Raw genomic sequence first — 23,079 nt, forward strand, 5'->3', positions numbered from 1 at the left:
GACTGTTGTTCCAATAAAATGATGTATACCCCTAGTCCCTGTATACTGATGGGGTTGCCTTGTTTCTTATGACGAGAACTAGACTGATTGCAGATTCTGGATAAGCCTAGCTGCAGCATTTTTGATGATCTGCTGGTTTGAAGTGAGATATTTAGAAATGCCTATATGGAGAGTTTCCCGACAGTAAAGTCTTGGAGTGTTATCCTAAGAGATTTGAGAAGGGTGAAAACAAGAGGGCAAAAGAGAACCAATTTGTGATTTATTTTTATGTTTGTTTAAAATTTGAAACTTGATATAGCCATAGCAAGCTGCACACTTGTATAGTAATATATGGTTCTATAAATCCGGTTGTTGAAGTATAACAATCATAATGTACATAAGGGGAAAAAATAGTCGTAATTATTACCTGTAATTTAAGGATTACTCACCCCATCCAGGGGTACTTTAGCACTTGTGTGGAATCTACTTGCCCTTTAAATAATATCCACTGATTTGTTTGGCGCTAGGCAGTGAGGTGACAAACCAAGGCTGCGTTCATATTATGTCATACCATCTCCCATGTTAGTTCAGGATTTGGATTCTAACAATGGACCAATTGTTCCACCTTTCTGCATATAGGGGCTGGAGGTAGGCACAAATCAGATAGAGGAATGAGTGCCCTTTTTTGTGTGTACCCACAAACTAACATGTTTAAGGATATTAGCTACTCCTCTCCAACCTGTTTCACACTGGAAGAGGTTGAACATTTACTCCTGACAAGGACATGAGGAGTGCTAACTTTTTGAACCAGTTGGAGGTGGTGCACACTGGCACTGTTTTTTGGGGACCAGGACCTGTTTTAATCATCATATTTTTATCCAGAAGAAGAGCAAAAACGGCAGCCGAAGAAGGCAGTGTGTTCCAGAATTGCATTGATAAGACTAGTCCTTATGTAGCCCTGCCCATACTGTGAGTATTTAACTTTTTTAAGCACAACATGCATCTCACAATTTATCTATTTTTTTATTTTTCCCATTCCGAACTCCCTTCCCCATCTCTGTGCCCCCATCAAGGCCAGGAAGAGGTTCTGCGGGATACCTAGCTAAACCTCTTAAAGGGAGCATTGACTTGCTCCAGTTATTTTGCAAAGTTGATACTTGTCTGAATGTTTCTACTGCTCGTAGGAGCAAGGGCACTGCCTCACATGGCTGCCTGACAAACACCAAGGTGTCACCAGCATACTTCGATACAATATGCTCCCCCTTGTCTACCTCTATTCCCATGTCATGTTGCAACATTCTAAGTTATATTTGCAGGGATCCCAGTGCAAACACAAAGAGCACGAGCAACAATGGCACCCACCCCTTCCTGGTGTCTCATTCTGCACTCCAACTTTCAGATAAAATCCCCAACGATTTCACTCTTGCTGAGGGTTCTGTGCACAACCAATGCCCCTGTCCTAAGAAACTAGGGCTCAACCCCATTGCTTGCAACATCACCAGCATGTAATCCCAGTGCAGCGTCTTTAATGTCCTGTCTATTTCTGTTACTACGAAGGCATCTGTTTGCTAGGGATTTACATAGGATGTTGACATCTGCGATAGTGGTCTTGATGTAGCTGGCTCATGTGAATCTTTATCTGGCTTAAAGGTCGTACTAATCCTTATAGTAGCTGGTAATTTACCTGTTCCCTTAGCCTCCACAAATACATCCAGTAATCATCTGCTTGTAACATGTATGTTTTATACCAGTCTGCAGGAAGGTCACTGTCCCTACCGCCAGAGCCGTCCCCCCACCTCTTGCCATCAATTGCCTCTAGTATTTCTTCTTTCCTTATATCAGTTTCCAGTACATCTGTTTGTTCTTCCAAAAGTTTGGAAAGTTTTAGTTTCTCCAAATATCTAGGACATGGAGCCCTCCACCCTACACCGCTCTCTTATAGAAATTGGCTGGATGATATTGCAGCATATGTTATTGGCAGAGCCCTATTTATAGCTGGTATCACTGGGGACGATTGCTCCCTTTTTAACAGACATGCTAATAATTTACCTGACTTATCTCCCTCTCTATGTAGTCCCTATCTGTATTATTTTAGTGTAAATGGTTTGTGATTTGACAAATAGGTCTTGATCCAGGCTCATCGCTTCATAGCGGACTTAGTGGAGGTAGTAGCACAGGTAGCTAGCTACCAAGCTAGGGAGCAAAACTTTTTTAAGAATTCATGTTTTTGATAGCTCCTTCTGATCTATGGTGCCACCAATGAGAGGCAAGCTTTACATTTATCCTGAGTGGAGGAGGGGTTCTCTGCAATGGAAACTATAAATTGAATGCCATCATTGTAAGATAGAGAAGGCATCAGATTGAACCACTAGAGCAAGAGGGGTCGTACATTTTGAGTAGCATGAGGCTGAGTGAGGCTCTCTAATGTTTCCTGGACTTGTGATGGTGAGCTGTAGATTTATAAGAAGAGAAGGATACTGTTTGTGTTCGGTTGGGAGCAGAGCCAATTAAGGGCAGACTCATAGATCCCAGGCACAAAAACACATTCCAGAAGGATATGAGGAGAAACTGTATCTAACGCCTCAGAAAGGTAGAGTAAAATAAAGGATGCCGAACCTCCTCTGTCCAGATTGGACTGTATTTGTTCAATTCCTGTTAAACGTGCCAATTCTGTGCTACAATATGGCCTAAATACAGATTGAGAGTCATCAAACAATGAATTAGATTCCAGAAAGTTGGAGAGTTGATTATTAACTAGTCTTTCAATAATTATAGATGCTAATGGCAGTATGGATGTGGCCCTGAAGTTGGACAAAACTGCTTTAAGTTTTGATGTCTAGCAGAGACACTTATATGTGCTTGTTCCCTCAGTATTAGGACCAAAGCTTAACTGAGGGATGTGTTCAAGAGCTGACACAGTTACAGTCTCATAAGATCCATGCCTAACATGAGAATGCATGGAGGCTAAGACCTATCTGGAGACCCGAGTGGTATGTAGGTATTGCTGCAGACGTCCCTGCAATAGAGATCCCGTACTCATAAAGGACAACATTGTGAGATATCCATAGTGGACTGTTGTTCTAATTTACTATGCATGTCAGCAATGTTATTATGAAAGAATATCTGCAGGTTTTCAGTGGGTGCTTGAGACTGATAGACTACTTTCTGATATGTTAGTGGCTGTAAGAATGTCTTTTGCAATATTGGATCAATTAGTGAGTTTGTCACCATATTGATGAATTTATGATGGCTTTTGATAGCTGCCTTATGTCTACCCTCCAAGTTTGTTCTAGAGTTCTATTTTTCCTTTTTGTCTCTCTCAAGGACTCTGAACACAAGGGGCCTGTAGGATACCAGTGATTTGAATATTTCGTATCTAGCTGTGTTTTAGAGTTGAAGGCAATCAAGATCCAGATATTAAAATATGAGGTATATTTTGTGCCCATAAAAGAAAGGGCAGGGGTAAGTAAATCAAAATAAATGAAGTAGCATTCCCGGTGGCAAAAAAAAGTGTGCGCAAAGACCATTGTGACAAAGATGCCTGAGGGACAAGACACTGATATAGTAAAGATTTATTTTCAGTTGTTAGTATAGCCCATAAATTAATTAGTGAGGATACATGAAAAACCAAACGTATAAATTGTATCTTCCTTTAGTGATTATTTGTCATATTTGTGGCCTAACCAAAGCTTGTGGCTAATACTGTGTCAATCTCCTCAAGTCTGTAGGCCTCCGTTCCTATTAGGTATTATGTTTCTGCTTATTTGCATGTATTTGCTACATTTTTCTACATACGCTCGGAATAGCTCATAGAATTCTAACACACGTTTAAAAATAGCCAACAATAGCAGCCACCAAAAATAAGCTTAAGTGCAAGACTCCATATTACCGGCCAGAGCTTTGGCCCCTAGTCAGTTGAAGAATGTAATGCTAAAATCCATACATTTATTCACTTTTTCTCAATTCAAGCAAATGGAGGAGATAGTACATAACAAAACAATAAATCAGATAGGCACTAATGGGCAGGTGTTGAGTCTTGATGGAATAATGCAAGAAGACCTTGTGACTTGTTACAACAAGCTAGCGCAACACAGCAGACTTTACCTCTTTCAGCATTTGCGGCTTCTTTGTTCCAGCTTGAGTACAAAGCTACGCTTACGTGAATAGCTAGGCTGAAATGTGCAATACAGAGTAACAACGTGGCAGTGCGTTTGAAAATGCGTATAAATGTATAATAATGCTGTCTTCAGTGTAATTCAAGCTGCTATAAAAGTGAAATGGTAGTTACAAATACAACCAGAATTTAGCGTTCTCACGGTCAAGTAAACAAGGTAAACGAAATATTGAAATCAACACATTTGTCAAACTAGTTGTTTCTTTAACTGAATTCATGAAAAGATATGGTGGTTGAAAATTTCAATTTTTAGTTAGTGTTTCTATTTTTTATTTTTTTATTTTTTATTTACTGGTTACTGGGGTTTATTATGTTTTATAACAGTTGAAACCTTGTGTAATCTGCCTGAATAATCTACTTGTTTAATAGAAAATGCATGAGGCAGTTTAACATAATGATGTGTTTTTCCAAAACCCATCATTGTAACCCACTCTAAATGGTAAGATAGTTTCCCTAATTGCCCCGTCTACAAAGTAAAGCATCCTCATTTTTGTCCAAGTATTAGCTCACTCATTTAACACAGAAATCGATGTGTGGCTCTCGTTATCAATGTCCTCTTTTTTTTCCCGAGATTCGTGCGCATGGATCGGAATCACGAGTTTGGCAGTAATTACTGCACTGCCATAATTTATCCAAGTGAATTTTGGCTGGTCATATTTACTGGGAAAAATGCCTGGTAAACATCAGTACATGCATTTTTTTGTGGTTAGCAACCAAATCAATATGTAATTCTTGGGATAGCTAGCAGTTAGTTATCAGCCCCAATATATGTGTATCATTTTTTATCGGACCGATAAATAAGTCATCCCCCATAGGCCACTTACGATGAATGCCTAAATGTAGGTAATCCCCCTTAGAATGTTCCTTATGATGGGCAGCAAACTGGAGGTACCCCATGAGTAGACCACTACACGATTAAAGCAACATTATAGTATAATAGGTTCAGTATTCTTGCAGTGCAGGTTTTGTTTTCAAATAAAGTTTTATGTACACGGGGGTGTGAGGCTCTGCTTTCTTTCACTGGGAGAATTTTTCCATTTATGACAGTATGGCAAAACTGCAGTGTGGGTGCAGCCTAATCCGTATTTATTATACATTGAGAGTTTTTCGCCAAGTCTCTTCCATAATATGGCTACAAGAAGATTCTTGTTTGTTGCCTTTACCCCTAGCTAACCTAGACAGAGAGGACTGATTTCTTTGTCACAATGACACTGCTGTTGGGAAAATGGCCTCATGCTGACACTGAGAGGGTGGTGAAATTCCTTAGCCTGATGCCGAGAACAATACAAAGGTGTGCTTTTCCTACGTAACCGTCTAAGAAACTGAGCACCCCATTTCGCATTGTTGACTTTGTATAGGAGTACTCTTGTGTGTGTAGATGTGACCACTTTCTCCACACAATACAAAGGTGTACTTTTCATAAATAATTTGTTTACCCCACTGAAACTGCCAGACATGCAGGTGGCCCGGAATATACTGTAGACTAAGGGACTGATTTAGAGTTGGTCAGAGGGGGTCACTGTGTCACAAATGTGATGCAAATCCTGTCCACTGTATTACAATCCCATCATAGCCTATGGAGATCGTAATACGGCGGACAGGATATCCGTCACGTTTGTGACAGAGTAACCCATCTGCCAAACTCTAAATCAGGTCTTCTGTCTTGAAGTGAACTGCAAAATAGAGGTAGTTGTGCTTCCAGGTTCGCACATCCTAGGTATAAATACAATTGCTCGGGAGGATTATACCTTATAGTTACAAATGAAGTCTATTGGGTGCCACACTGGTATTCACACCCAACCACCAAGGGTGTGGCTACACCGACTGGAAATCCAATCAGGACTGAACAAATTTATTTCGAATTACCAAGGCACACGGAAGTAGTCCACATAGTCTATAATATTTAAAGCATGTCAACAAAAGTTCTCGACACGTCTTGTGGATGATGAGGATTTATTCTTGCCAAGGCATGATGGATCCAATGGCTGTTGTTATTGGATTCATCGTGCCTTGGAAAGAATAAATCCTAATCATCCACAAGGCGATTACAGAACTTTTGTTGACATGCTTTATATATTATAACGTTTGTGGAATACTTCGGTGTGCCTTGGTAATCCAAAATAAACGTCCGTCTTGAAGTATTTTTGCAGATATTACTTACAGGATGCCTTATTGAAGGTCCCAAGATTCCACGGTTTCTAGGGAAGTTTAGTCATACGACTTTTGTTGTGATGAGCCCTCAAGAATACCTACAGGTCGAATCGTCAATATCCCCTCCGTAAGTTGCTTTCAAAACATGTTATGTTTCACCAGAAGATACCATATATGAACAGACAGGATCTCTGCTTATGTTAGTTTGATATAAAATCCTATGTGACCTTTGAATCTGTTCAGTGTCTTGTTCCATGTTGTTGTATAAATACTTGTTTATTTACTGTCTGAGCACTGCGTCAACTGCACTAATTTGGATATATGAGGAAATGTATATTGTTCCTATACTAAAGATGTGAAAACAATCATCATGCAAGATATTGGGGGTTATTACAACTTTGGAGGAGGTGTTAATCCATCCCAAATGTGACGGATATACCACCAGCCGTATTACGAGTTCCATAGGATATAATGGACTCGTAATACGGCTGGTGGTATATCCGTCAGTTTACCGTCACTTTTGGGACGGATTAACACCTCCTCCAAAGTTGTAATAACCCCCTAAGTGTCTTGTACCTTTTTCAATAGCATTGGTTATGATGCAAGTTACTAATTGAGTTTGCACACTTTCAAAGCAAGTAGATATGTTGGTGAATAAGTCCCACGGGACATTTGTTTGACTTACTACACTTATTCTGGTTATCGTGGGCAATCAGGATGGTCCTTGCTTTGTATACGTAAGTTCCCAAAAAGCACTTCCAAATTTTCTGAAGCCTTAAAATTTTGCCTCACAGGGTACTCCGTGTCAACATGACCTAGGTTTCATCCACCATTATGTGCAGTGTAGGGACTATAACAGACTTGTCAGTTGGCGAACAAAACATCTACCACATTCGGACGGTGGATAAAGGTGTCGAGCACCCGCTTGTCTAGTGAAGTCGGGGCCTATGGAAGGTAGGTATCCATGCACATGTATTGAAAGGTTTACCTAACTGCAGCTGCACCTCAGTCAATTTCCCAATACTTCACTTTTGTATGGTACTACTTAAAGCAAGTAGGAAAACACGGGGCTAGCTGAAATGGGCACTGGGGATAGTAAACACGACTCTCCTGCCCTTTTCCCTGACTAGAGCAGATTCTACAATGACAGCATGGTTGAGTCTTTTTAGCTGTTTCAGGAATGCGATCAGCGAAGTGTCGATCCTGCAGCCTTGCCATGTCTTCCAGAGGATATGAAGTGAAGGCTTTAGTGTTTGTGTAGCAGTAATACTTTGAATGATGGACAACTGAAAGGAAAAACATGAGTCTCCATGTGGTTGTTTGATGCTAAACAACATACACATTGTATGTTGCAATCTGGATCAGCTGGGTAAACTGTTTCTTGCACAAAAGTGAAAATCATTATGACTTGCATTGTATGGCTAAAGAACTTGGTTGTTCTTATCTGCTACGCTCATGTACTTGTTGTAATCAAGTATACAGGTGGGCTTGTGAACTTCGGCCATCTGACACCAAACCATGGCAGGGGAGGTGCTTCCATCTTGAACTGTAGTTAACACATACACATTACGCCTATCAGAGAACTTGATTCTGAGTAGTTTGTTGAATGCAATACAGTGGTCTTGGATTTCTGGAGCTTCTTATAAAAAAGCTCCTGCAGGAATCCTTTGCTGTGACAACGAACTGTACCGCATGCCACAGTGCCAGCTTTGTACAGCTTACTGAACAGCTCTACTCCCGTATAGAAATTGTCCACATAAAATGTGTAACCTTTGTGAAGGAGTGGTTGGACAAGCTCACTCATAATCTTTCCTGTGACTCCTAGCATGGGAGGGCAACCTAAAGTGTTTAGAGTTGATTCCTTCCCTGTATACACTCTCAAGCCGTACACATAGCCAGTAGAGCTCTCACACAACATGTGCAGCTTTGTGCCATAGAAAGCTCTTTTGCTTGCGAAGTACTTCCTTAAAAGCAGCCGCCGTTTGTAAAGTATCAATGACTTATCAATGACTATATTCTTTCCTGGAGTATAAATCTCTGGAAACCTGGCAGGCAAATGTTCTAAGACATGCTGAAGTTTGGACATCCTGTCGTGACCTGGGTGGCCCCCGGGCCTGCAGCAGAATTGTCATTGAAATGCAGCATGCGCTGCAATAGCAAAAAAATTCTCTTTGCTCATGCACGGTGCGAAGATGGGAATTACCAAACTGTCCGAATAGAGAAGTAGGACTACAAGGTTGGTTCTGCACTAACCCCATTTTCAGTGTAAGGCCCAAAAAATTTTCAAATCCTCAAGTGAAGTGGGAGTCCACGGGTGTGCCCTAGACTGAGGCCCTAGAGTGCCTCCATACTCCCTCAGAAATTGTTTGACATGCAAATTTGTTTGCTGCACATATTGCTCAAGGAAGTCAACAGCCAAAAAGAGATGGATGTAATCAGTTGGCAAAAAATTGGCCCTATCGACTTTACATCCAGGGTTGCTAGTGAAAGGCAGAGTTTGGGGCTGAACTAATTTGGGGGGGCTGCCAAGAGAGCACTCTGTATGTGCTTGCCCGCGCACCTGCCTGCTCTCTGGGTTGGTCTAACTTGCTACGGTCACCCTGCTGCACAGATAGTGCTTGCAAAGGGACTGCTATCATTGTGTCCCTCAGAATCGCTGGAAGAGGTGATGTCGGAACTCTCGCCGACTGAAAAATCACTTCCAGATTCTGCTCCATTTTCCTCTACTTCAGATGCTGTCTATGTCTCTGATCTGCCCCAGAGCTGTCCTTCATAGCCTGAGTTTGGGCCTCGGCAGCAGTCATCCACCAAGATGCCATCTCTGCTACTGACTTAAACCTTCCTTCTATTTTTAGAAATGTGTGTTGCAATAAATATATATATATATATATATATATATATATATATATATATCAACAACATTCATGAAATACTTCACGAACGACCGCACTCCGGTATCTCTTATTTCACAAAATTCATTTATTCAGGCTCCGTTAACTTCGTTTACAGCTCAACAATCACCCGCCCAACGCGTTTCGGTCTGAGATACCTTGATCATATATATATTTTCACTGAAAAAAATAAAGGTTACAGGGACGTTATAGTTAGGTTGACGTTTTACCCATACAAAACCATAGCAATTCACCATTTATAGTTATACTTACAGTTATACTTATGTTAAAAAACTATAACTTGTTGCCAAAAGTAAAGTTCCGGCCAAAGGCCGTGCAAGGTGTGGGGGTGCATGCCTGCAGGGGATTGACTGCAGGGTGTGCGTGATGGGGGTTGGATTAACGTAGGGTAATCAAATATTACTTAGCATTAAAAAAAAATAGAAATTCACTGAACGTTTTAGTTAGGAAAGAGAATAAAAAATAAAAAACTTAGAAATTCACTGAAGAAAAACACAGGTTACAGGGACGTTATAGTTAGGTTCAGATTTTGCACGCACAAAACCATAGAAATTCAACAGTTATATTTATACTATTGCTAAGCAATTGGAAATACACCTGCTCTGTGCTACATTCTTCCCCTTTCTGCAATATGTTTTACTCCTGCTCAGTGCTTAATTTGAAAAAGCATTAGTGCTTGTGCCCATTTGTTTCTCAGATGCCCGTCTGTGCCATTGCAGAATGTCAGGGTTTCACATACCAAGGCAGTCTACTCTGATGGCCAGATGTGTCAAAGGACTTTACATTCGCAAATGGTGTGAATCGGTAAATTACACCATTTGTGAATGCAAAATTGCCTTCCAGGATGTATGAAAAGCAGTGCAGTGCAATTTTTGCAAATCACAATTTTTAACGATTCCCTTAAATTGCGACTTTGATTAGGGAATCGCAAATTGCGATTCCCTAAATAGTTAATCGCAAATATGGAATACCTATTTGCAATTACTTGTGCACATGTATCATGCATTTCCTAAATGCGAACTGAGCATTTAGGAAATGCAATTACCACAAAGTCAAATTTGGTGGTAACCATGTGCACTCTTTAAGAATGCATTCAAAATGCATTTTTAAAAGTGCTGTGTAGCGTTACATGTGCACAAGTTTTTTGGGGGGTGCATCAAAGGGGGCCTTAGGCCCCCAGCACCCTTGGCTTTGCATTACCTAATTTGCAAATTCCTAACAGTAATTCGCAAATTGGGAAATGCAAAACCATTCTCACCTATCTATGGGCCTTCAGACCCATAGGGATGAATGGAGTTCCATTCCCTAATAGCGATTCCTTAATAGCGATTGCGCATTTCAGGAAATCGCTTTTAGGTATTCACTATTCTCTTAAAACCCATTTTGTATTTCCCAAATAGCGATTTCCTAAAACTCGCTATTTAAGAGATGGAAACTGGGTTTTTGATACATCTGGTCCTAAGTTCCAACTCATGTCTCCTTCGTCCCCCACCATACACAAAGTGCCCTTTTACCTCTTTTGCAGGTTCCTTTTCATCCCCTTTTCACTGTTTTTTTTGTACATTCCTTCCCCTTTCTTCTTTCCCTTCTGCTGCCTTTCTCTGTGTTCTTCTGGGTGAAAGCATGATAATTAGAAGAAGTCCCGGTCGACAAAGAGAGAATGCCAGTAGGCCCCATCTGCAAGCATTAGCTCAAATTAGCACTCCAGAGTAAATTTCCAAAAGTTTCCAGTGTGAAAAGGTTGGAGAGGGGTTCCTAATATCCTTAAACATATTTGTTTGTGGGTACCCACTTGGGGCATTTACTCGCCTGGTCTTCCGCTTCCTGCCTACTTCCAGCCCGTGTATGCAAATTTACTTAAAGGTAGTAAAAACAGAACCTTGGTAGAATCTAGATCCTGATGTAATAGGAGCCCTAACAAGGGAGAGGCTGTTGCCAGAGCTCTGCTATAGTAGAATGCAGCTGGAGTTTGTTACCTCACTATGAGACGCAGTAAGGTCATACCAGTACTATATCTGTCAAAATGGAGTCAATGGCCACCACTTTTCAATGTGCTGCATATTGCCTATTCTTTAATAAATGTATATAATAATATGGAAGTAAGTCCTTGTTTTAATTTTTAACTTGTTATTGTTTCAGCATTTGCACCTGCAAGGAAATTCCTTGTCCAGAGTTCCTGATGATTTCTTTCAACAATTTACAAACCTTGTTTGGTTGGATTTACGATACAATAGACTTACGAGCTTACCATCAGGAATTGGGGCTCACAGGTAGGCCAGTTTGAGATGTTTAAAGAAACACAAATATTTAACAGTTTTCTTCTCAAACCACTCTTTCTCTTGTCCATTTGTTTCCTGTATAATGTCTGACAATAGTTACTGTTTCATAATTGGAATTCTCTTCGTTTCAAAATTTCTTGAAGTTGGCAGAATGCATCCTACTGACAAAATGCGCCCTGGAGGGCTTGAGGGTGAATCCTCAGCAAGGCATACACGATCTTGTATCCTTCCATAGTTCAGTAAATTGAGTACCATATATTCAGTAATGACAACATCTGTGATTTACAGCACTTAAAACATCAGAATTGCAGACTTCAATAGCAAATATAACACTAGTTATTATTGGCTTAATGTGTAATGTGGGAGGTAGCGTAAAGGGTTAATGTGCTGTGGTCAAGGCCGTTTGAGGCCTTTTTTCACACTAACCGGATTGTCACAGTTGAGAGGTCACTTTCCTCTTTTTGGATGATGTGCAGCATTGGTTAGAGGATCCCTGGCAGTGCTGATCCATGTCCACCCACTGCACAATATGTGCTCTAATAATCTTGGGTGGGGTGCCTGGCACAAGGTTGCCTTCTAAGCCCAGTCGTATCTTAGCTGCAGCAGATCAGTGTATCCTGAGATAAATGCAGAATTCTAGTCTTGCTATGCCTGACAACACATAACCCATTACTTTTTTGTACTGAAGCTTGTTCAACCTCATCACATGGAGCACAACACCAAGGCCCCTGCAAAGAAGCTGCCTAACTCCAGCACCAACACTTCTTACCTCCGTCCTGGGTGCATGCAGCAGGAGCAGACCATGTAGTCTTCTCATCAAACAAGCCCTCACAAAGTGATTAGAAAGTTGTCAGCTGAATCCCTGGTGTGCATTTGGCTTCTTAAATTGCCAGCTTTGGCCTGCAGATTCATCTACTACAAAGGCATTGTGATGACCTGGTATTCAAGATCTTCTGAAACATGATCAACAATGACAGTTGCTTATGTTAAGACATTCAGCTTCATTGGTACTATTGTTTTCCTTTTTCTTTACTTTCCTTGCCTAGTGAGTAAACCCCCTTTTTGGTGCATGTTTGTGCTTCTGTCATTATTCTTCATCATTATCCGGCTTGTTTTTGCTTATTATGCATAGTTTGCTGCATGTTGTTTAACAATTTGTGCCTTTTCTTAATTGATTTCAAATTCATTTGTTTGATAAGGGTGAGGTGGGGTTGTTATGCTCTTGTTTGCCTATCCCTGTTGTTAAAAGCTGTTGCCAGGTCATGTTATCTGCTTTCAGCACCAAAGTCAAAAACAAAGCCAGCTGCATTTAGACTAGGGTGTTTGAGTGTAGCTCGAATTTGCTGGTTATCTATTATCTGGCCATGAGAAGACAATCCACTCAATATGTCTGCACTACTGAAGACCACCAAACTCAGAAGTAAGCCAAGTCTTTATAAAATATTCCTGCCTTCCGTGTTAGTAGCTCACCCAAGCTCCTGGTTTAAACCTTTCCTGAGCTAATCAAAGATGCATGTTAGACCATCATACAATTCTAATCTGGTGAAATATGGCATTGAGAAGTCAAGCTGTAAAAAAACGTAAACAAGCTCAGAAGAAAGTGGTTGATGTCTCTTGATTAGAGGCCATGAGAATGAGACATGCACGGAAGGTCTGTTGGTTTGTAAAGACTGTACTAAAATCACAGTTCAGTATACTGTCTCCAGTTTCACATGTAGGGCCTGGTCCTATTGGCTGAAGAGGGATTTATACATAAAGCTAAAGAAATGTATGGATCAAAAAATAAATGGGTCAATCTCTTTATGTTTATGGAAAGTATGAACAGTAGGTCTCAGAAATAGACATTACTTTTAGAGGGGCACCCTTGCCAACTCAAAAAAACCACTGTGGTTAAGTCAAAACACAGTTCTGATAGAATCTCTGCTCAACCCTTGGTAGCAATGGTACAAACAGCAGACAATCCCATAAGAAGTGAATGTGGGATCGCAGTACCAACAATTTTAAAGTAAAGAACACAGCGCAGTAAAGCTTCCAAACCAATTTAAAAAACTAGAGAAACATTTAATGAGCAAAATGATACAACGATTAGCAGAATAGGGTAAGGTGAACCATTTTTTATGGGGTTTTAAAGTTTTCAGACAAATAGTGTGTAAAAAATACTCATGCACTATGGAAAGACTACAGTTCACAGTGGGCCAGGACCTAGGTGCATTTTAAGGCTGATGCAGTGGAGCAGAGGTTTTGACACAGCAAGTACCTACAGACGTAGTCTCCAACCTGTGGGAAAGTTTTCTTCTAGTCGTTTCTCCAGCCTCTAGCTCCTCAGGGCAGTCTTCTGGGGCCCAGGTCTCTCTCCAGTAAGGTCTCCAACAGGGTCTAGTCCTCTTTAGTCAATTGGGCCCTCTTGGATTCAGGGGTTCGTCTTTGTTTTGTGTCCTTCAAAAAATAAACAGGAGGCCAATCACATGCCCCTTCCCTTCAGATGGAGTCTTCCCTTGTCTAGTAATGTTCTGAGGAGGTGGTGGTGCAAGAGGAAGATTTATCCTGTGTACTAACTAACCATTTTCTTGCAGTCCCCACCTCATTTTGTAAGCACTTCCTCTTTGCCTTACAGTAAAAAAAAACAGGAACATACACTTCGAGATGGTGAGATCTATCTGCCACCAGGCAGGCTTTTTTCAGCTTCTTGCCCACTCCCTTGCTTGACAGGGTCAAAACTAGTTTTTCTCCTATTGTAGCTGCTGCTTAACTTTCTAGGAGGGTCCTGGAGATGAATAGAAGAAGCGCTCATTGAAATCTCTAGGTCAAAAGAGGTAGTGCTAAAGCTGCCCCTTGTTCTGCGTGGCAAACTGTTGCTGTCTTCTCCCAAATAGTTAATCTCGTCTAAGTAGTCAGCAGTTAGCCCCCTTTGGCATTTAGGGAGCCGAAAAGCAGGCCATTGTCGTCTGATTCAGAAATATGGACTCTCCAAGCCAATAATGTGTATCCCATTTCTAACATAGTTAAAATGGTATAATGCAACCACGTATACATTTACAATGCATGCCTTCACCATGAATCCATTACCATGCAATGCCTTTGCCATGCATTGGTTTTACAACCTATTTATTCTTACTACTCAAGCTCAAGGTGTAAATATACACACACACACACACATATGTGTGTGTGTGGATGTGTGTGTGTATATATATATATATATATGTAGATATACATGTGCATATATATTCACTGAAAAAAACAGTGGTTACAGGGACGTTATAGTTAGGTTCAGAATTTACGCATACAAAACCATAACAATTCAGCAGTTAGTTCTTTCAGTTATCTATAACTCGAGTCCTAAGGTAACTATAACTCGTGCCCTTGCCATGCACAGTTTTCTTATCAATAATGTTAAATGTTGCAGTGATATCAAAGATGCATAAAGATCTCATCAATGACATAATATGTGGCGTAATAAGCTGTGCATGGTCTTGTATGAGTAAATTCAGAGCCTAACTATAATGTCCCTGTAACCTTTGTTTTTTCAGTGAATTTCGATGGTTTTTTAACGTAAAGTCATTTTAATTACTATAAATTAGTCCAACCACTGCCGAATGTAGCGGGGGTTGGTCGAAAGGCCTGGCCTCGCATCCAGGTCTCGCAGCCAAGCCCTTATAACCACCCAACGCCACGCCTTTGGCCGTGCGCAGTGCAGGTTGGCCACAGGGCTTGTCTCTTTCAGTCGATGTGTGAGTGGGTGCATGAGTGTCTGAGTGGATCTGAGTGTGGGTGTGTAAGCCTATGAATGGGCCTGAGTGGGTTGCATAAGTGTTTGAGTGGATGTGTGACTGGGCATATGCGCCTCTGAGTAGATGTAGGAGTGAGTGAATTAGTGTATGAATGAGTCTGTGGTATTTCTTTCAAATTTTCCTATAGTCGTAAATAATTTGCAGAAATTCAAAATGTTTTGCACACATTTCGTGCCATGACGCAAAATTATATTAATTAAATTTGCTGCTAAACACACACCTATCTCACACCCCTGGGGTCACGGTACCTTAACCCTGACCCCTTATACCACTTTCAATTTAAATTTTGACCCCTGGGGACTGTGTCCCGTGAAATAAAATGGCGGTCGCAATTTTCAAGTCACGTTGCGGTCAGCCAGTTGCAATGCTTCTTTTTGCACATGTATTTGCAAAAATTTGTGAATTTCGTGATTAACTGCGGCCAGAGGTATACAAATTTATTTGCCCTTAAATATCTTCTAAACAATGAATGGATTTACACAAAATAACAAAAAGCACAATCTGTGTACCGGCAGCAAGCTTTCTGCCATTGGTTCAGGTTGTAGACGTGTTGACGGGTCCTATGGAAATTAACATGGGAAACGCAGTGTTTTTAGAGCCCCCTTTTACTCGGACCCTGTTTGACTAATCACCCCGAAACTTCCTGTGGCCAACAAGAATCGCCAGGCCACTTTTTTGGGAAAATTTGGTGAAGATTAATCAAACAGTGCCAAAGATATAGGCAAGTCAAAAAAACGTTTTTTCTGTGGAAACATGGTCCTAACTATAACTACCTAATGGCGCCTGCCAGTAGGTAATATATATTTGCATATATCTGTTGCCAGTAGGGAGTTATAGGTAGGACTTAGTTTCCATAGGAAAGGCTTTTTTGTTTTACCAGTAACTTTTGCACCATGTGATGAACCGTCACGAAATTTTCAAAACTAGTTTTCAACTTACTTCAGCTGTTGCCTTGAACGTTTCGGGGTGATTCATCAAACGGGGCGAGAAAATATGGGGTCCCAAAACATGTTTTCCCTGTGAAATTCAGACACCACTACAGCCCGAACCGCCTGATGGAACTACCCCAAATGTGGCAGAAAGCTAGCTCTCTGTCCAGAAAGAGCCCTTTTGTAATTTTCTGTAATGCTATTCAATAGTTTTAGAGTTATTAAAAGAAAAATAAATTTGTATATCTAGGGACGCAGATCCTCTGCGGATCAGACAGATCTCATGCTGAGATCTGCTTGGCGGCTAGCACTTCAACCAGAAAGTGCTGGCAGACATCTTGTGACTTTAACATAAGGTAAAAGTAAAAATTATAATTTTTTAAATTTTCTGCCTCAAAATTGCCATAGATCTGTAAAACGTTTTCACAAAGGCACCACACCTTCCTGCCCTGCTGCATCGCTCTTGCTTCTGTCTTCTCCTTGCTTTTCCCCCCATTTTTTGAGTGTCTTCTTGCTTTACACTCATTCTCACTGCTTTCTCCTTGCTTTTTCCCTGTTTTTTGGGTGCCTTCAGTTTGCCTTTCCATTGTTTTCACTGCTTTCTTCTTGCTTTTCCCCAGTGTTTTTGAGTGCATTCTCCTTTTTTTGTTGTTGCTAGTTTCACTTCTTTCTATGTGCTTTTTCACCCATTTTGTTTTGCTTTCTCCTTGCTTTTTTCTCATTTTAATTGTTTTCTCCTTGCCTTTTCCCCTGTTTTTTTAAAGCCTCCTCCTTGCTTTTCCCTTGTTCTTACTGCTTTCACTTTGCTTTTTCATCTGTTTTTTGTGTGACCGATCCTTGTTTTTCCCTCATTTTCACGATTTCCTATTTGCTTTTTTCCCTGTTTTTTTAGTGCTTTCTCCTTTCTTTTCCTTCTTTTTTATTGCTTTTTCCTTGCCTTTTCCCCTGTTTTTTTAAAGCCTCCTCCTTGTTTTTCCCTTGTTCTCAGTGCTTTCACTTTGCTTTTTCATCTTTTTTTCTGTGCCCTATCCCCCCCTTTCCTTCATTTTCACTGCTTTCTTTTTGCTTTTTCATCTGTTTTTGTGTGTGACCGATCCTTGCTTTTCCCTAATTTTCACTATTTCCTATTTGCTTTTTTCCCGTCTTTAGTGCTTTCTTCTTGCTTTTCTCTCATTTTCATTGCTTTCTCCTTACCTTTCCCCTGTTTTTTTAAAGCCTCCTCCTTGCTTTTCCCTTGTTATCACTACTTTCACTTTGCTTTTTCATCTGTTTTTTTGTGTGCCCTATCTTTGCCTTCCTTCATTTTCACTGCTTTCTTCTAGCTTTTTCATCTGTTTTATGTGTGACAGATTCTTGCTTTTCCCTCATTTTAACTATTTCCTATTTGCTTTTTTCCCTGTTTTTTTGAGAGCCTTCTCCTTGCTTTTCCCTTGTTCTGACTGCTTTTACCTTGCTTTTTCTCCCGTTTCTGTGTGCCCTCTCCTTGCATTTCTCTGCTGCGGTTGGATGCACACTGGAGTTAGCTGCGGCCAATCCCCCCGCTGTGTTAAAAAACATAGAAATTCAGTGAAACAAAATAAAGGTCTGCAGGGACGATGTGGGTAGGAATTTGCATTTGAAAAACTTAGAAATTCACTAAAAACACAAAGGTTACAGGTATGGTATAGTTAGAATCAGAATTTACACACACAAAACCACAGAAATTCAGCTGTCGTAGTTAGAGTTATTTCAAGTAACTATAACTCTTGCCCTCGCTATTCACTGCTAATTACCCCCATATTACATCAGTAATTGCATCTTCTGTGATATCATTGATAATATCATTGCAACATTTGCAGTAAAGTAATTGATCTGAAAACTGTGCACGGCGGGTCGTGAGTTATATTTACCTCAGAGCATGAGTTATGATAGAATTGAGGTCTTTGGTTGGCAGTCAGGTTACCCCCTGTCCAAGCAAGGATCCTCACTCTAGTCAGGGTAAGTCACACACAATCCAAATTATCCTGTGCCCACCCTCTGGTAGCTTGGCACTGAGCAGTCAGGCTCAACTTAGAAGGCAATGTGTAAGGTATTTGTGCAATAAATCATACAATAACACCATTTAGCACCACAAAAATACACCACACAGTGTTTAGAAAAATATATAATATTTATCTGATAAGGTGCAGGTCAAAACGATTAAAATACAATAAATATATGTTGAGATATCACTGAAAAGTAATATAAAGTGCCTTAAGTCTTTTAAAAGCAATCAAAGTCTCTTTCAAGCACAAAGTACCTGGTTTGTGTGAAAAATCTCCACAAAGAACCACAGAGGAGGAAATGCGGGGAAACAAAGGGGTGTGCGTCGATTTCTCAGGCCACACACAGCGATGCGTCATTTAGTTTTCACGCAGGGGCGGCTGTGCGTCGCTTTCTGGCTCTTGGTCGTGGATCCTCTTGGGGTTGTGGGGTTTTCAGACTCCCCTGCGATGATGCGTGAATTTCCTGTGATGGCAGGACGAAGTCACAGGAGCTTTGTTTCTGGTGGCCGCTGCATTGAATTTTCTGCCTCCCGGCAGGCGCTGCTTCAATTCCTCTCTGGAATTCGAGCTGGGTCATTGCGGCTCAGCTGTGCATTGATCCAGTGGGTGGTGCGTCGACTTTCTGGTTGCTACGCTGGTGCTGCGTTGATCTTCTCGTTGCGAAGTCGGACTGCGTCGTTCCGGTTCGGCGTGTAGTGAAATTTTCCCAGCGGTGCAGGCTGTGCGGTGTTTCTGGCAGGCTGTACATCGAATTTCGCCGCACAAGGAGTCCTTGTTGTAGAGATTAAGGGGGTCATTCTGACCCTGGTGGCCGGTGACCGCCAGGGTCACCGACCACGGGAGCACCGCCAACAGGCTGGCGGTGCTCCCGAGGGCATTCTGACCGCGGCGGTTCAGCCGCGGCCAGAAAGGGTAAACCGGCGGTCTCCCGCCGGTTTACCACTGCCCTTGTGAGTCCTCCATGGCTGCGGAGCGCGCTCCGCAGCCATGGGGATTCTGACACCCCCTACCGCCATCCTGTTCCTGGGGGCACTGCAGGGGCCCCCGTAAGAGGGCCCCGCAAAGTATTTCAGTGTCTGCTAAGCAGACACTGAAATACGCGACGGGTGCAACTGCACCCGTCGCACCCCTGCAACTACGCCGGCTCAATTCTGAGCCGGCGTCCTCGTTGCAGGGGCATTTCCTCTGGGCCGGCGGGCGCTCTTTTGGAGAGCGCCCGCCGGCCCAGAGGAAATGTCTGAATGGCCGCCGCGGTCTTTTGACCGCGGTGCGGTCATTCAGCGGCGGTACCTTGGCGGACGGCCTCCGCCGTCCGCCAAGGTCAAAATGACCCCCTAAGTCTTTTTGGTCCTGAGACTTCAGAGAACAGGAGGCACGCTCTATCCAAGCCCTTGGAGAGCACTTCTTCACTACAGCCAGGGAGCAGCAATGCAGCAGGGCAACAGCAAGGCAGCAGTCCTTCACAGAAAGCAGACAGGCGAGTCCTTTGGGCAGCCAGGCAGTTCTTCTTGGCAGGATGCAGGATGCAGGTTCTGGTTCCAGTTTCTTCTCCAGGAAGTGTCTGAGTTGGTAGGGGCAGAGGCCCTGTTTAAATACCCAAATGTGCCTTTGAAGTGGGGGAGACTTCAAAGAGTGACTTAGAAGTGCACAAGGTCCCCTTTCAGTTCAACCTGTCTGTCAGGGTCGTAGTAGGGGGTGTGGCAGTCCTTTGTGTGAGGGCAGGCTACTGTCCTTTGACAAGCAAGTGTCAGGCCCTCTACCCTCCCAGCTGAGTAAACCCCATTCAAAATGCAGATATATGCAAGTGAGGCTGAATATCCTGTATTTGGGGTGTGTGAGTGAATGCACAAGGAGCTGTCAACTAAACCCAGCCAGACGTGGATTGTAAGGCACAGAAATATTTAAGTTCAGAGAAATGCTCACTTTCTAAAAGTGGCATTTCTAAAATAGTAATATTAAATCCAACTTCACCAGTCATCAGGATTTTGTCATCACCATTCTGGCCATACTAAATATGACCTTCCTGCTCCTTTCAGATCAGCATCTACCAACTCAAGCAATGTATGAGGGCAGCCCTGATGTTAGCCTATGAAGGGAGCAGCCCTCACAACAGTGTAAAAACTAATTTAGGATTTTTACAGTACCAGGACATGTAAACTACGCAGGTACATGTCCTGCCTTTTGCCTACATAGCACCCTGCCCTATGGGTTCCCTAGAGCATACCTTAGGGGTGTCTTATATGTAGAAAAAGGGAAGTTTCAGGCTTGGCAATTACTTTTAAATGCCAAGTCGAATTGGTAGTGAAACTGCACACACAGGCCTTGCAAAGGCAGGCATGAGACAAGGTTAAGGAGCTACTTAAGTGGGTGGCACAACCAGTGCTGCAGGCCCACTAGTAGCATTTAATCTACAGGCCCTGGGCACATATAGTGCACTCTACTAGGGACTTAAATTAAATAGTCCAATTGGGTATGTGCCAATGTCACCATATTTTAAGGAGAAAGCATATGCACTTTAGCACTGATTAGCAGTGGTAAAGTGTGCAGAGTCCTAAAGCCAGCAAACATGAGGTCAGAATAAGAGAAGGAGGAAGGCAAAAAGTTTGGGGGTGACCCTGCAGAAAGGCCATTTTCAACAAGTTATAGTTGGCCGTGTCTAAAATCCCTATGGGAAATTGCATTTTATGACCCCCCCCTTTTTCTCAGCCCTCACTTGATGAATCACTCCAAAACTTTCCAGACAGCAGCTGAATTGAGTGTCGTACTAGTTTTGAAAAATTCGTCAAACAGCACTAAAGTTATTGGCAAAACAAAAAGCACTTTTCCTATGGAAATTAGGTCCTTACTATAACACCCTAGTGGCAACTTCCAATATATTTTATATATATATATGAAAGTTAATTATTTTTGTAATGAAAACTGATCCATAACCATTAGGATGTGATTTTGGAATTATATGATTTAGACATAATTATAGGTATTGCAAACACTACGGGGGTCATCACAACCCTGGCGGGCGGTGTTAAAGGTGGGGTAATACCGCAAACAGGCCAGCGGACCAAAAAAGGGAATCATTACCCTGGCGGAAACCGCCAATAAAGACAGCCACTTTAACACCCCGCCCGCCACGGCGGTACAGACAAGCAGCGCAGCGGTCACCGCCAACAGACAGGCGGAAGACAATGTACCGCCCATAGTATCACAACCCGCCAATCCGCCACCTTTTCCGGGGCGGATTCACCGTGGATAAAAATACGGCGGAAACAGTTCCTGCAATGGGAAAACGCTCACCTGAACACATCCCACGAGGAAGGAGGACTCCATGGATCCGGAATTACAAATCCTACCGGCCCTTGTATTCCTACTCATCTATGAAGAGCAATGCCGGTGCCGGCGAAGACAACGGTGAGTCCTGCACCTACGACATGGGGGAGGGGGGAGGCAAAAGTCAGGGGGACACAGACGAACCACCCCCACCCTCACCCACTACAACACACACACCAATGCATTCACAAACATCACAGTAACAACCCACAACCCCCCCCCCCCCCCCCGGAAGAATGCAAACACAAAACGAAATCAGTTCAAACATTGTAATGTTTCAATATACATGTCTCAAATACAGGGAGTGCAGAATTATTAGGCAAGTTGTATTTTTGAGGATTAATTTTATTATTGAACAACAACCATGTTCTCAATGAACCCAAAAAACTCATTAATATCAAAGCTGAATATTTTTGGAAGTAGTTTTTAGTTTGTTTTTAGTTTTAGCTATGTTAGGGGGATATCTGTGTGTGCAGGTGACTATTACTGTGCATAATTATTAGGCAACTTAACAAAAAACAAATATATACCCATTTCAATTATTTATTATTACCAGTGAAACCAATATAACATCTCAACATTCACAAATATACATTTCTGACATTCAAAAACAAAACAAAAACAAATCAGTGACCAATATAGCCACCTTTCTTTGCAAGGACACTCAAAAGCCTGCCATCCATGGATTCTGTCAGTGTTTTGATCTGTTCACCATCAACATTGCGTGCAGCAGCAACCACAGCCTCCCAGACACTGTTCAGAGAGGTGTACTGTTTTCCCTCCTTGTAAATCTCACATTTGATGATGGACCACAGGTTCTCAATGGGGTTCAGATCAGGTGAACAAGGAGGCCATGTCATTAGATTTCCTTCTTTTATACCCTTTCTTGCCAGCCACGCTGTGGAGTACTTGGACGCGTGTGATGGAGCATTGTCCTGCATGAAAATCATGTTTTTCTTGAAGGATGCAGACTTCTTCCTGTACCACTGCTTGAAGAAGGTGTCTACCAGGAACTGGCAGTAGGACTGGGAGTTGAGCTTGACTCCATCCTCAACCCGAAAAGGCCCCACAAGCTCATCTTTGATGATACCAGCCCAAACCAGTACTCCACCTCCACCTTGCTGGCGTCTGAGTCGGACTGGAGCTCTCTGCCCTTTACCAATCCAACCACGGGCCCATCCATCTGGCCCATCAAGACTCACTCTCATTTCATCAGTCCATAAAACCTTAGAAAATCAGTCTTGAGATATTTCTTGGCCCAGTCTTGACGTTTCAGCTTGTGTGTCTTGTTCAGTGGTGGTCGTCTTTCAGCCTTTCTTACCTTGGCCATGTCTCTGAGTATTGCACACCTTGTGCTTTTGGGCACTCCAGTGATGTTGCAGCTCTGAAATATGGCCAAACTGGTGGCAAGTGGCATCGTGGCAGCTGCACACTTGACTTTTCTCAGTTCATGGGCAGTTATTTTGCGCCTTGGTTTTTCCACACGCTTCTTGCGACCCTGTTGACTATTTTGAATTAA

General features: G+C 42.2%; 1 protein-coding gene across 8 annotated transcripts in view; it reads left to right on the forward strand.

Annotated features, from left to right (window-relative positions):
* Window positions 1-23,079, forward strand: part of LRRC27 (leucine rich repeat containing 27) — a 463,960-nt gene that overhangs the window by 99,071 nt on the left and 341,810 nt on the right. For all 8 annotated transcript variants that reach the window (XM_069239754.1, XM_069239755.1, XM_069239752.1 and 5 more), the window contains one exon: window positions 11,356-11,486. In XM_069239754.1, coding sequence (XP_069095855.1) covers window positions 11,356-11,486 — 131 coding nt within the window. The remainder of the gene's footprint in view (window positions 1-11,355; window positions 11,487-23,079) is intronic.

This window comes from Pleurodeles waltl, chromosome 6, assembly GCF_031143425.1.
Source record: "Pleurodeles waltl isolate 20211129_DDA chromosome 6, aPleWal1.hap1.20221129, whole genome shotgun sequence".
Classification (NCBI taxonomy): domain Eukaryota; kingdom Metazoa; phylum Chordata; class Amphibia; order Caudata; family Salamandridae; genus Pleurodeles; species Pleurodeles waltl.